The 15,023-nt window shown below is 45.9% G+C and overlaps 1 protein-coding gene across 1 annotated transcript in view; it reads left to right on the top strand.

The window, feature by feature from the left end:
* RADX (RPA1 related single stranded DNA binding protein, X-linked) overlaps positions 1 to 15,023 on the top strand; it is a gene marked incomplete at its 3' end in the record, with an annotated part of 178,989 nt that overhangs the window by 121,613 nt on the left and 42,353 nt on the right. The window contains exon 9 of the mRNA XM_082264176.1: positions 5,479 to 5,627. Coding sequence (XP_082120302.1) covers positions 5,479 to 5,627 — 149 coding nt within the window. The remainder of the gene's footprint in view (positions 1 to 5,478; positions 5,628 to 15,023) is intronic.

Raw genomic sequence — 15,023 nt, 5'->3', positions numbered from 1 at the left:
GTTTTTTACCTGCCTAGTGCCTATTCCTGAAAGGAGGAGCATAACCCTATGAGTCATGTAGATAAGGAGCTGCATCTGTCGAACTTCAGAGAAAAGGATTTTATGGTATGTTCTTCCATCCATTTTTTTGGGGGTTCTAAGTAATTTTCTAGCAAAAAATTAAAAAATACTAATTTTAAATTGTAAACCACATGTTCAAAATACACTTGGTCTTTAAGTGGTTAAAATAATTGATAATGCAGTATTGCATAAAGCAACAAAGTTTACTGAGTGATCTAAGCATTAGCATGCCATGCTTGCAATATGAGATAAACAAAAACCATACCTAACTCCTCCGCTTAAGGTGAGCACTGCTGTATCAATTTTTATGTTTTATTTTTCCAGAGGAAACCAGAAATGTATATAGGTACTAGTTTTGGGGTAGAAGGGGATTCAGAAAGTGAGAGGGAGTGACAGAGGTAAGGGGGAAAAAAAATAAGCTGACCGTAAAAGGCTACGGTGGCAGCCAGAAAGGATGTTGCACAAGGCATGACAAATGTAACTCTGCATGTTAGGTTTGACAGATGGCACAAACCCCATTGAAACACCCCCCACTTAAGTCAATGAGATCCACCCAATTTGCTTTAAAGACCAGGGTAAAGTCTGCAGACCATGTCAAAGAATCCTAAATTATATTAAATGTATTGGAGATCACGCAAAGAGGATTTTCTCTTTCGTTCATTGAAGGACACAGCGACATATCTTCATTAGTCAAATGGGTTATGCTGTGCTTCCTAGGAGTGGGACACTAGGCGGAAAAGGGTTAACAAAGTTAACAGAGCTTTTAGCTATGCCCATGGGGCCGTCCCAGGTGGTATACTCCCACTTCGTGCTCTTAAGATTCAGGTTTTTTTTTTCCTGCTTAGTTAGGAGTAAGGACCCAGCTCCCTGCTGGGATCTCCGGTCCTGGCATTTTTTGTCATTTTTCTCATTTTGTTATTTTTGAGTTTTTTTAATTGTTCCTTTTGAGAACTAAAATCAACTGTCGGACTGGGCGACGCATTGGATATTCCAGATCCTGATGGTCACCCCACTCCGACCAGCGAGCGTGTGCAGACCTCTAGCGCCACCCTAGGTCGGCTGCGACATGCTTTCACCGGAGGGACTGGCTTGCGAGTGAGACACCTCGCACGGACACACATGACCTGGTCGCGGCTGGAGTCACAGCTTTCCTCGGGCCAGCAGTACCCCTTGTTCCAAGATGAGGTGACCTGCCTGGAGGGAATCCCACAGAGTCTTCAAAGATATGGTGTGTAACTCCCCTTTTTCTCCGTCGGGAAATTAGGGGCTGGTGCGGGTCCTCCTGGGGTCGGTGGTCTTAACGATGAGCTGCCCTCCCCTAGTGTTTTAACTACCCTAATGGGGTTCTTTCCATCCCTTCCCACCCCCCCACCTCTTTTCCCCCTCACATTTTCCCCCACCCCCCCCCTTCTTTTTGTGATGGGGTGCTGTGGGTGCTCTATGGCTAGTCACCGTGGGGTTTGTGGGGCCGGGAGTGCTTCGGGTTCTGGCACTATAGGCAGTGCATATTCCAGGGGTGGAAAATCGGAAGATGGACTATCTGTCGTCAGGCTCTGTGTTCGGGAGAATGGTCTCTTCACTCTGAAGTTTTTCATCAGCTGTGCCTTCGGTGGGGGGACACCAGATGTGAACCTGTTGGCCTCTCGTCTCAACTGGAAGGTTCCGAGGCTCATTGCGGGGTTTCAGTATCCTCTGGTGGATGCCGTGGATGCTCTGGTGGCTCCTTGGGGCCAGTATCGTCTGATTTATGCTTTTCCTCCAATACAGCTTCTGCCGAGACTTCTGCACAGAATCGAGGCAGAAGGGATTCCAGTGATTCTGGTGGCATGGTGCTGTTACGCGGACCTGGTAAGGTTGGTAGCTGACGCCCCATGGCTGCTTCCTCTGAGTCCGATCTTCCATCCTGCTTTACGATTGCTGGCTTTAACGGCTTGGCTATTGAGAGCAGGTTCTAAATGATAGGGGTTTGCCAGAATTTGTGATTCCTACCTTATTAAGGGCCAAGAAGTCTACCTCTCTGAGAATTTACCATCAAGTTTGTAAAGTGTATATTTCTTGGTATGAGTCTCGGAATTTCTCCCTGATCCTTCTTCTCGTATTCTGTCTTCTGGAGTTTATACAAAAAGGTGTTGATCAACGTTTGGCCTTCCAAGGACTGCTGGCAATGAATTCCTTGGTTTGCACATTCGTGCGGGGAGTTAGTCATTTAGCTCCCCCGGTGCAGTCCCTAGTGCCTCCGTGGGATCTGAACCTGGTACAGTCGGTCCTTTAAAACAGTGGTCCTTAACTCCGGTCCTCAGGGCCCACTAACAGACCAGATTTTAAGTATTACCTTGGGGAGATGCAGACTAGAGTACTGCAATCACTGAGCAGCAAAGGATATCACCTGGGATGTATTTCAGTTATCTTGCAAACCTGGCCTGTTAGTGGGCCCTGTAGGCCAGGGTTGAGGACCACTGCTTTAAAAGACCGCCGTTTGAGAATATTAGTGAAATTCCTTTACTTACCTTGTTGCAGAAAGGGGCCTTCTTGGTGGCAATTACTTCTGCATGTAAGGTTTCCGAGTTGGCTGCGTTGTCCTGTCGGTCGCCCTATTTGGTGGTTCATCGGGACAAGGTGGTGCTTCGCCCCTGTCAGTCGTTCCTTCCTTAGGCCGTGTCAGGTTTGAATGAGGAATTTGTGTTGCCTTCGTTATGTCCTAAACCTAAGTACCCCAAGGAGGTTGCTTTGCATTCGCTTGAAGTGGTTCGGGCCATCAGAGTGTACTTGATGGCTACTGAGTCAGTTTGGAAGTCAGATTCCTTGTTTGTTCTGACGGAGGGTCCTCGTAAAGGTCAGACTGCGTCTGCTGCGACCATTTCCAGATGGATCAGGCAGATAGTGGTGCAGGCCTATTCTATTAAGGGTCAGGTTCTTCCTTTCCCTGTTGAGGCTCGTTCTACGAGGGCACTCAGTGCCTCCTGGTCCTTCTGTCATCAGGCGTCAGTGGTTCAGGTTTGCAAAGCGGCCACCTTGGTGTCTGTACACACATTCACTAAGTTTTACAAAGTGGATATTTTTGCATCTGCGGATGCTGGTTTTGCAGGCAGCAGTGGCAGAGACTTCTGCCTCTTGAGGGTGTTTCTTTTCTGGTATGTGAGCTCCTGTTTTTCCTAGTTGAGCTCTTTGTTTACCTGACTGGCTATGTTTAGCCTGTTGGGATTTGTTCTTGCTGTGTTCTTTTACGACCCCTCATGCTATTACTGCTTTTGGACGACCCATTCCACTAATGAAGATATGTCACTGTGTCCGTCCAATGAACGAAAGAGAAAACTGTATTGCCTTACCGTAAAATCCTTTTCTCTGATGTTCATTGACGGACACAGCACCCACCCCTCTGTGGAGTTTGGGTTATGTGTTCTGAAACTGCTTGTTACAAAACTGAATCTTAGAGCAGGAAGTGGGAGTATACCCCTTGGGAATGCCCCATTGGTGTAGCTAAAATTTCTGTTAACTTTAACCCTTTTCCGCCTAGTGTCCTACTCCTAGGAAGCACAGCATAACCCATTCGACTAATGAAGATATGTATGATGCATAAAAAAAAAAACTGCTCAAATTTTAAACTTTGAAGCCCAGTTCCTCTTTTGAGCACTGCCATCTTGTCTGTTCCTCAGCAAGGAGCTTGTGAAGCCAGGTTTCAATCAGTTGGCAAATCAGACCCCTCTGCTTGTGTCTCTGCAGGGCAGTAGACATACATCAGCAACTAGGTGATGCGGCTAGAGATGAGGGCTTAGCTGACTATTAACAAAACATGTTTGAAACCACTGAAGGGGCAAGTTATGACAGTATCACGGTTTATACATAATTGGAAAAAGGTTCACTTTAAAGTTAAAATTTTATTTAAGAAGTGCATGGAATTGCTATTTATTATCACACCAACCAGTGCAGTAAGATACATTATATTGGTCCCTAGTGATAAGTGTAATAAAGGTTACTCTGCTTTTCAATCATTTAAGATTTTAAATAACTGTAGCCTAGTAACGTATCACCTCTTGCACTGTTCCCCACATGAACTAAAAGCTTAATTTCAGTGCTAGATATGCATGTTTTTTTAGATTTTTACTCAAATCTCTATGAAAGATGAGGCCTCCCAAGATCATATTTAGCTAACTTTAGTGACCTATTCAAAAAGACAGACAGCTGTTGTTGACTTGTTGAGATTTTTTGCAAAGCATTGTGGCTCTCCTTATGCTTGCATAAATTAATAATGATAATACAGAGTATTTAACACTGGCAAATCAGTCAGGGTTCTAAAGTATTTGTCTCTTACAACTTGAATATGCAGAACTAAAACTTTTCTGCCACTTTGTTGCACATGGTTGAATATGCATATTCAAGAAATCTCAATGACAATCTAAATAATATAAGAAAACCTTGGATTGAGAGTACCGGTAACTTGGTTTGAGAGAGTTTTGCAAGACTAGCAAAATTGTTTTATAAACTTTGATAAACAAATGATGTCTTGATATACAAGTAGCGTCATGTGAAAACAGTATAAAAGAGAGGTGCCTCTAAGTTTAGCAATATGGTTACATTTAATAAAGGTACAACATTTAGCAACTCGCATAGTTGATAATTAGAAAAGACCATCTATATGCAGGCATCTGGGGTAAAGCTGTCCACATAGACTATCCTACGCACTGCCATTTACGTCCTCTACCGCACTGCACTGCACAAGCACTTCAAGCATCGCTTTCAGATCCCTGTACTGCAGGGTAGTCTTCCTGGTCACGACTGCAGAGTGACATCGGTGAGAGCCCGCCGTGCGGAGGATAGTCTGTGACTGCTTTGCCCCGGATGCCTGCATTCTTAGATGTGCCTCTTTTTAATAATTAATGCTAAATGTTGTACCTTCATTAAATGTAACTATTTTGCTACAATTGTGGAGGCTGCCATTTGTGGATGGTCATTTTATGGTTACACAACCACACAATCGCATTGCTATAATCCCTTTTATATGGGCTATAAACTAAAGGATTTAAGATTAGATTGTTGTAGAATGAATCATCTGAGTTTCCATTATTTCTTATGGAGGATATTCCCTTTGATAGAGTGCTTTGGATTACAAGCATGTTTCCGGAACAAATTCTGCTCGCGGTCCAAGGTTTTACTGTATGTTTAATTTTGCTTTCTAACTTTCTGTAATTGCTTTCCTAACTTAACCGTGTACTCCTCTTTGGTACAATTTGCATACAATACCGATAACCTGTTTTTTTCATTTTTTTTTTTTTGTGTGGAATGTTAGTCTGAATTATTAATTTCTGTTTTTGATTTCTACTCTTCTTTGTATTGTATTTGGACATTTCTTCTCTACCTGTATATCTTTTCTTTGTCAATAATAAAACCATGTATTTGACAGTTAAATTTCTTTTAATCTAGTAGAAATAATGTTATCGACAATTGATGAACTTAAGGCACATATTGATCGACTTCATTACAGAGAACACAGGCGTGTTGCTATTCAGGGTATAATTTCTGCTTGCAGATTTGTTGAGAATGAGGAACTGGAAACCTCAGAAGCACAAACGGTATGGGTCTCTCCTTCCCAGTCTTCCTAAGATATATTTTTTATTCATGTTATTTTTTTTTATTTTTTTTTTTCATTTGTAAACTTTTGTATGTCTTTTGAATGTCACAGCAAACTAAATGCATAACGCTTTTAAAAAGCCCTTTCCTTTCAGATTTCTGGCCATCCAAATTACGCTTTTTAGTTTTAGAACAACCAGTCTACCTAGATAGCTCAGCAGTTCACTGATTGATTATAAATATTGAAGTTGCTCTTTTAAGCAGTTTAACTGCATTTTTACTGTCCTCCCATCTACTACCTCTTAAGCTGCAAAGGCATGGAGGTGGATATGCACGTCGACTTGCTGTGCATTACTGTACGGCAAATATTGATTCCCTGTCATGTTTTGGCAGGCAGTCTGGCCTGCTGCAAAATGATGGGAGGATAATTTTGCCACACCCCAATGAAAAGTAACTGAATGGGGCAACGCTGCAACAGAGTTGGTGTAGGTTTTTTTAGGGCTAAAAAGGTGGCGAGGAGGTGACCTAACGCTTCCTCGCCATCTGTCAAATGCCTTCTAAAGAGCGGTCCAGCTATAGATAGATAGATCTATAATATGGCTAAATGAAGTTTAGTTTGCTAAAGTTGGAATAATAAAGTTTTTGAATAATAAATATAGATAGATACATATTTATCTATATTTATTTCTCTTGCCTCTGCTCTTTTGTTATCCTTTGTTGCATCTCCATGCTGCTGATCTCTTGTAGCCTAGTTGAAGCCACTGTCTACATGCATGCAGTCCAATAACTGTAGAATTACATTTCTTATGGCATGTTTTTAGATAGGGACAACAGTCCAACATGTGTGCGCAATGTGCTTTGGCAAAGTCACTTGTCGCCATTGGGTCAAAATAGAGGTGCACAATTGGGACACAGGAATAAAGGGTTTTCCTGCTATTCTAGGAAGTGATTGAGCAGGAGGGAGCTTTAAAGCAGGATCACCGGGTTGTATTTTAACCACATAAGGACCAAGCCTATTTTTGGCACATTTTTCTACAAGTTAAAATCAGTATTTTTTGCTAGATAAATTAGTATTTTTAGCAAACACTCTGGAGAATAAAATTGCGGTCGTATACTCTCCGCTTGAGTCCCTGTAATTACGTTACGATGCACAGCCATTCTTGGCATCGGATCAGGAAGAGGATACCCAGATCAGCCCAATGAGGTTGGTCCCCACTGTTGCTGCCTACTCCGAGATCTCTAATGTTAGTGGTGGGGAAGGTGATGTCGATGATGACGTGTCTATGGACGTCACGTGGGTGCCCACAAGAGAGGAAGAGGGGAGTTCAGAGGGAGAGATGGACCGGCAGATAGGGAGGAGAAGCAGGCCAAACTTTTCACAGGAGGGACAAACCAGACTGCTAATGTATCAGGAGCGAGCCATCAACCATGTACGGTCACATCTGGCGCTCCCAGGACGCCGGCACATGGCTCCGCAGTGTGGGCTTTTTTAACGTGTCCGCTGCTGACAATAGTGTTGCCATCTGCAGCCTTTGCAGTCAACGCATAAGTCGTGGTAAGCTCCAAGACTCACCTATGGACGACCGCCTTAAGAAGGCACCTGGACTCCCATCACCGAGCCCAGAGGGAGCAACGCCATCATAACCCACAAAGCCACACTCCAGGCTCTCACCGTACAGCCTCCTCTCCTCTCTCCTCACAATTGTCCTCCACTCCACCTTCCATAATGCCGTCCTCACGTTTTTCTGGAAAAAGGCACGCTTACGTGGCCCAAATGTTCGAGCGTAAAAAAATGATGACGCCGGATAACCCTGTTGCCCAACGGTTGACCGCTGGCTTGTCGGAACTGATAGCCTGCCAACTACTGCTATAATAACTGGTGGACTCAGAGGCCTTTGGAAAATTTGTGGCCATTGGAACACCACAATGGAAGGTCCCAAGAAGGAAATATTTCTCGCAGAAGGGCATCTCAGAGCTATATGGCCATGTTCAGCGGCAAGTGAATGTATCTCTGGCACACAGTGTCGGTGTGAAGATACATCTGACCACAGACACGTGGTCTAGCAAACACGGGCAGGGAAGGTATATAAATTTTACTGCCCGCTGGGTGAACCTTCTGACGGCCATCAAGCACGTAACCCATGGCACCCGTGTAGATTTGGTTTTACCGCCACGGATTGCATGCAGGCCTGCCTCTTCTTCTCCTCCTACTCCATCCTCCCTCTCCTCGGCTGACTCCTCCTTTTTCCGCTGCTACCGTCTTTTCCGCTGCCCCGCCCAAGATCCCCAGAACCCGACGCGATGGAACTCAACCTTGTATATGCTTGATAGGCTGCTCCAGCAGAAACGTGCAGTTAACGACTACCTGTACGAATTCTGCGGCAGGACAGTTTCTGGGAGCTTGGTGTTTTTTCACCGCGACAGTGGCTGCTCATGCGCTACGCATTCAGACTTCTGCGGCCATTTGATGAGATCACCAAACTGGTCAGTCGCAGTCAGGGCGCCATCAGTGACCTCGTACCTTACGCCTTCTTTCTGGAGCGTGCATTGTGTCATGTCATTGATCAAGTCGTGCAGGAGCAGGAAGATGAGGAAGTCGCAATGCTGGATGAATTCCCAGGGGGGGGCTACTCCATCTGAGACAAGTCAACCGGAGTCTGAAGAGAAGTCAGAGGAGGATGATGGATGAGGAGGAGCAAGAAGAGCATGCTTTAAACCTTTCTGTGATGCCTGGTGTTGTCCGCGTATGGGGGGAGGAGAATGAGGACGACATTATCCTGGATGATGAGCAGGAGCCAGGCCACTACACCTCTTCCAGTTTAGTGCAAATGGGGGGCCTTCATGCTGTTTTAAGGGGGACCCCCCCGTATATAAAGCATAAAGGGCAAGGACCCGTACTGGGTGGCAACATACTTGGACCCCCGGTACAAACAAAAAATGGCGGAAACTTTACCACCATCACAGAGGGCTGTCAGAATGCAGCACTTCCAGGCCTTGCCTCTAGAAATGCGGCTTTCTGCTATTGCGTGCACTGGTAGAGTAATTTCCACTCGCAGAGAAACAGTTGCGGGTACCAATCCAACAGCGCCTGCAAGAAGAGGGCGGTTTGAAGATGTGTTGGTCCCTTCTGATATGCGATCATTGTTTCAGCCGACCCATCGACAGCTGTCCTCCGGATCCAGCATCAGGGAACGCCTAGACCGACAGGTGTCAGACTATATTGGGGTAATGGCCGATGTGGACGCTCTGAGAAGTGATGAACCTCTGGACTACTGGGTGGGCAGGCTTGACCTTTGGCCAGAGCTTGCAGAATTTGCAATGGAACTGTTGGCTTGCCCCAGTGTCCTGTCCGAAAGGAGGTTCAGCGCAGCAGGGGGGATCGTGATCAATAAACGCACTCGCCTAGCTCACAACAGTGTTGACTACCTCGCATTTATAAAAATGAATGAGGCATGGATCTCGGTGGAATTCAACACGTGTGACCAGTAGACCATGTTTGATTCAAATTCCTCATGACAGGCCACAAATATCTGCCACCACCCATAACAATTCATGGTCCCTGTCTTAGGTAAATACAGCGGCAATAAAGGCCTTTTATGTCCATTGAATGCCTAATTTTTGAGGCCTGTAATGGCCGACACTTATTTATCCTGTGAATGCCTAATGTACCTCCAGCTACAGAAGACAAAGGTGTTTTGCTGTCAGGTGAACGCCTGTGGGCTAATTTTTGGGGCCTGTATTGGCCGACACTTCTGTATCCTGTGAATGCCTAACTTTTCAGACTGGAATTGAAAATCAATGGGTCTGTAAAGGTTCCGCTAAATTGTGGAATGGATGCGGACCCATTTTACAGACGTGTGAATGGACCCTATATGTATTTGACATGTATTTACCGGCTGCTGTCAGTTTTGGCTGATTTAGGCTGAGCTTTTACACTAAAACCGAGCAATATTACAAAAAACAAAATACACTTTATAATTTATAAAAAAAAAAATCATCTCCTGCACCCCCTTCATAGCCTGGCGTTGCCTCTCCTCCATGGCCTTCATGGGCTCCTGAATTGACAAAATTTTAATTGAAATTTAAAAAAAGAAAAAAGGTTGTCGATTGCAGAATCGCTTAATACTTCTGGTATGTCGGTGTCCATAAACAGAAAATTAGTAGCGCAAAAAATCACTGTTAAATGACTCAGGGTGTCATATCTGTAAGCATACTAACAAAGATATTGCTGGATAAGCACTCAAAAAAGAAGAAAGAAGAAGTACAAAGTCCTTAAAAAGTCCATAAAATCCAGGGGTACGTGAAGTTGCTACTGAATCACCATCCACCACCAAGTGTCTCACCGAGCGGTTTAGTAAAAATGGCAACTCACCAGAAACAAATGCTCAGGTGTTCTCACACAAGAGCAAATTGAGCAGGATTCATATGTTGATGTAAAGAATACACATATGGGAAACCAGAGCTTGTTCACCTCTGCTGCATAGAGATCACCTTCACACACTCCCCTCGGATTAGTGGTATCATAAAAAGGAAAATGGCTCCAAATAGTGAAGTACCATCAACATAAATGCTTTATTAAAAGAAAAGGTTGTACTCACATGATAAAGGAACAGGCAATAAGTCCCACATATACAGCCAAAGAGGGAACCTCACTCGTGCAGTCCGCCGGGCTAACTCCACGCCAGCCCAGTAACTTCCGGGTAGGTCCTCCGCCGTGTCACGTGATGTCGGGTGCGTCGTCTGGTCACGCCCCGACTGGTTTCGTCATGTCCGACTTCAACTGGAGGCGTGACTCAGACAACAACATCCGGCATCTAAATAACCCTGCTGAAACGCTCTGCGACCAATCGGCACCGAGGTAAGCCAACCGGAAGGCAACAAGCACCTCCAGCAGCGGAAGTTCCGACACCAACATCCACATTGAATAATCCTTGCATAGAGGATTATTGCCGAGACCCAATTGGCACTGAAAACAATACCAAAAGTGTCACACAGGACAATCACAGTAACCTTGGTCTCATACTAGAGCGGAGAAATAGCGATAATAAATAAATGAATAAATAATTATCATCCTCCCGGAGATTTAACCCCGTGCCGATATGACTCTGCAGAGCATTGCCAATAACAATCTGCACAGACGACGCATCCGACATCACGTGACACGGCGGAGGACCTACCCGGAAGTTACTGGGCTGGCGTGGAGTTAGCCCGGCGATCTGCACGAGTGAGGTTCCCTCTTTGGCCGTATATGTGGGACTTATTGCCTGTTCCTTTATCATGTGAGTGCAACTTATTCTTTTAATAAAGCATTTATGTTGATGGTACTTCACTATTTGGAGCCATTTTCCTTTTTATGATACCACTAATCCGAGGGGAGTGTGTGAAGGTGATCTCTATGCAGCAGAGGTGAACAAGCTCTGGTTTCCCATATGTGTATTCTTTACATCAACATATGAATCCTGCTCAATTTGCTCTTGTGTGAGAACACCTGAGCATTTGTTTCTGGTGAGTTGTCATTTTTACTAAAGCTCTCGGTGTGACACTTGGTGGTGGATGGTGATTCAGTAGCAACTTCACGTACCCCTGGATTTTATGGACTTTTTAAGGACATTGTACTTCTTCTTTCTTCTTTTTTGAGTGCTTATCCAGCAATATCTTTGTTAGTATGCTTACAGATATGACACTCTGAGTCATTTAACAGTGATTTTTTGCGCTACTAATTTTCTGTTTATGTATTTTCAAATATTTTCCACTATTTGTTGAAGTAGCAGCAGTTCATGCATATTCTAGCAGTCATTGACTGACTCCTCCAAAAAGCGCAAAGATATTCTGCTTGACAGTGGTTGTCCAGGTATATATATTTCATTATGTCAGTGTCCATGTTGTGGGACTATGTGTGCACAGCTAGTAAGTTTTTGTGGCTGCAAATATGACCTGGAGGTTTTTCATGTTCGCCTGCCATTAAAATGAATGGGACCCGCCGCGAACCTGTGGTTCACGAACATTTGAGCAAGTTTGCGCGAACCGTCCCGTCAAATGTTCGTCCATCACTACTGGCAAGGTTTTCCATTGTCTTGACACCTTTCATGATATCGTGAATGACCAATGGCTGCGCATTAACCACATGCTAGTGGTGCCAAAAGACTTTAAACAACTGTATCCTTTTGCTGATACGGTTTCCAACTGTTGGACGGTGCCACCTAAAAGTGGATCACCCTGTTTCCAGGTTGAATAAATCTACTATTGTGCCTGTGGACGGTTCCCCGGTGTTTACGGTACTGTTTTGAAACCGGTCTTTGCGTCTGTTTTGGTTTCACAGACAGTTACGGAATGGATTAGGGGCTTGAAGGGGTCCTTGGACCCTGAAAAAGTTTGTCCGGAACAGCTGGAACTTTTGGACCAGGTGGCCCAGGCCCTGGTGTTCCTGTGTGATGCGTCCATGGATGCGGCTCCCCTGGTGGCCAGGGTCTCGGCTGTGGGGATTGCCTTACAACGCATGGTTTGGCTGAAGAGCTGGTCGGCTGACCAAGCTTCCAAAAAAGCCCTGACAGATCTCACTTTTCTGCGAGAACGTTTGATCAACTCATCCAAGGAGTCCCCAAAGGTCTGACGGGCGGGAAGAGTACTCTTCTTCCTCAGTCCTCCAAGGGTAACACACCCTGGACTAAGCGGGGTCCTTCTGCTAACTGCTCAGACGTTTTTTTCATGAATCGGGCGCAAGAAAAGGGTAAGCCGTTTAGAGCTTCTTGAGGGGCTAAAACGCATTGGAGCAAGCCCAAAGCTAGTCATTCCGGTACTGCGGACAAGTCTCCCTTCAGCATGAAGGGGCACCCTCACCCGTCTCAGTGGTGGGGGGAACATATGCGCTTCTTCCAGGAACCCTGGACTCCTTCAATCAGGACAATTGGGTTCGCGAGCTGGTTTGTTACAGGCATAAGATTGAATTTTTGTCCCGGCCGGGGGGGACAGGTTTTTTCAGTCAAATCTTTACCGGTCTCCGGAGCATTTGAAGGATCTTTGGGAAGCTGTGCAGAATCTCCTGGCTCAAGGGGTGATCATGCCGGTTCCACCACAAGAATGCTCTCGGGGTTTCTATTCAAACCTGTTCATGGTGCCCAGAAAGGAGGGCAAGGTGCGTCCCATCCTGGATCTCAAGGCTCTGAACCACTTTGTGCTGGTGCTGAAGTTTCGAATGGAGTCCATTCGGTCAGTGGTGGCATTGAACCAAGGGGATTTTCTGGTCTCCATTGATCTCAAGGATGCGTATCTCCAAGTCCCCATATTCGAGGGACATCAAAGATATCTCTGCTTTGCGATGGCAGAGGAGCATTTTAAATTTGTGGCGTTACCCTTTGGTCTTGCCTCTGCTCCCAGAGTCTTTACCAAGGTATCTCGATTGTGGGATATCTGGATGATTTTCTGTTGATCTCCTATTCGGATCTGTTGGGCAACATCTCTATTAGTGTTCAGACTCTTCAGGTAGTCGGGTGGACAATCAATTTTCAGAAATCTGCTCTGAAGCCATCCGTACGGGTCACTTATCTGGGGCTGACTCTGGACTCTACTCTGGCGAGGGTATTTGTTCCCTTAGACAAGCTTCAAAAGCTGCAAGGGGTGGTCAAGTTGCTGATGGAAACTGATCAGACTTCCTTGCGGTCTTGCATGAGGACCCTGGGCCTGATGGTGTCGACCTTCGAAGCAGTCCCATTTGCTCAGTCTCACTCGAGACCTTTGCAGAAGGAGATTCTGGCAAAGTGGAACAGGGATCCTCGGTCATTGAACCAGAAGATTAGTTTGTGCCATCTCACAAAGTCAGCTTTGTTCTGGTGGATCCAGTCACCTGTTCTGTGCCAGGGCAAGTCATTCCTACCGTTCTGGATGGTGGTGACCATGGGCGCCAGCCTGTTGGGCTGGGTTAGAGTGCTGGGCAAACTTTGTGCTCAGTAGACTTGGGCAGCAGAGGAGTCCTCCATGCCGATCAATATTCTGGAGCTGAGGGTGATCAGGCTCTGCCTGCTCCATTGGACGAGTCGGTACTCCGGTTCGGATACATTTGGACAACGCTACAGCTGTGGCTTACATCAATCATCAAGGGGGCACCAAAAGTGCCCTGGCATTCCAAGGAGGTGGCAGAGATTCTGGTTTGGGTGGAAGCCAATGTTCCGGCTCTCTTCGCAGTCCACATTTGGGGGGTGGATAATTGGCAAGTGGATTACCTGAGTCGTCGGGTATTGGTTCAAGAGGAATGGTCCCTTCATCCTGAAGGGTTTCACCTCCTGTGTGCCCGGTGGGGGACTCCGGAGGTGGATCTGTTTGTGTCTCGGCTCGACAGGAAAGTTCAGCGCTTTGTGGCCAGGTGTCGGGATCTTCTGGCCGGGGCCACAGACTCTCTGGTGACTCCTTGGAGCCAATATCGCCTGCTTTATGCCTTCCCTCCGCTCATACTCCTGCCTAGGTTTCTTCGCCTGGTGGCGATGGAAGGCATTCTGGTCATTCTGGTGGCACCAGACTGGCCTCAGCTGTCTGGGTATGCAGAACTGGTAAAACTGGTCATGGATCCTCCATGCCGACTTCCTCTACGGGAAGATCTGTGGTCTCAAGGACCGATCTTCCATCCTGCTTTAGGTTTGCTGGCTTTAACGGCCTGGCTGTATAAAGCAATGTGTTGAGAGACGGAGGTCTTTGACTCAGTGATTCCTACCCTTTTGAAGGCCAGGAAATCGACATCTAGTAAGGTTTATCATTGTAAGTGGAAATCGAACATTTTATGGTGTGAATCGCTGCAGCTGCACCCTTGCTTGTTTTGTATAGCTAGGGTTTTGGCCTTTTTACAAAAAGGGGTTGAGCAGCACTTGGCGTTGGGCACTATCAAGGGTCAGGTGTCTTCCTTGGCCATTTACTTCCAACATCCGTTGGCTACTAATAGCTTGATTCGCACTTTTATTCAAGGAGTGCATCATCTGGCTCCACCGAGGAGATCCCGTTACCTCAGTGGGATCTCAATCTGATGTTGTCTGTTCTTCAAAAAGCCTCCCTTTGAGAATATTAGGGAGATTTCTCTGCTTTTCCTTGTCGCAGAAGGTTGCCTTCTTGGTGGCTATTACTTCTGCTCGCAGAGTATCTGAGTTGGCGGCGCTGTCCTGTTGTTCGCCTTATTTCAGGGATAAAGTGGTTGCCTTCCTTATGTCCTAAGCCTAAGCATCCCAAGGAAATTGCCTTGCATTCCTTGGATGTGGTCCAGACGATAAGAGTTTCTCTGACGGTTAATGAGTCCTTTCGAAAATCGGACTTGTTCTTATGGACGGTCCTCGTAAAGGTTTGGCTGCGTCTGCTGCGACCATTTCGAGATGGATCAAGCAGACGATTGTTCAGGCTTATTCCCTCAACGGTCAGGTTCT

Source organism: Pelophylax lessonae, assembly GCF_965119305.1.
Source record: "Pelophylax lessonae genome assembly, chromosome: 7".
In the NCBI taxonomy this organism is placed as follows: Eukaryota; Metazoa; Chordata; class Amphibia; order Anura; family Ranidae; genus Pelophylax; species Pelophylax lessonae.
The sequence above is the reverse complement of the archived record's forward strand: the minus strand, read 5'-3'. Positions and strand labels throughout refer to the sequence as shown.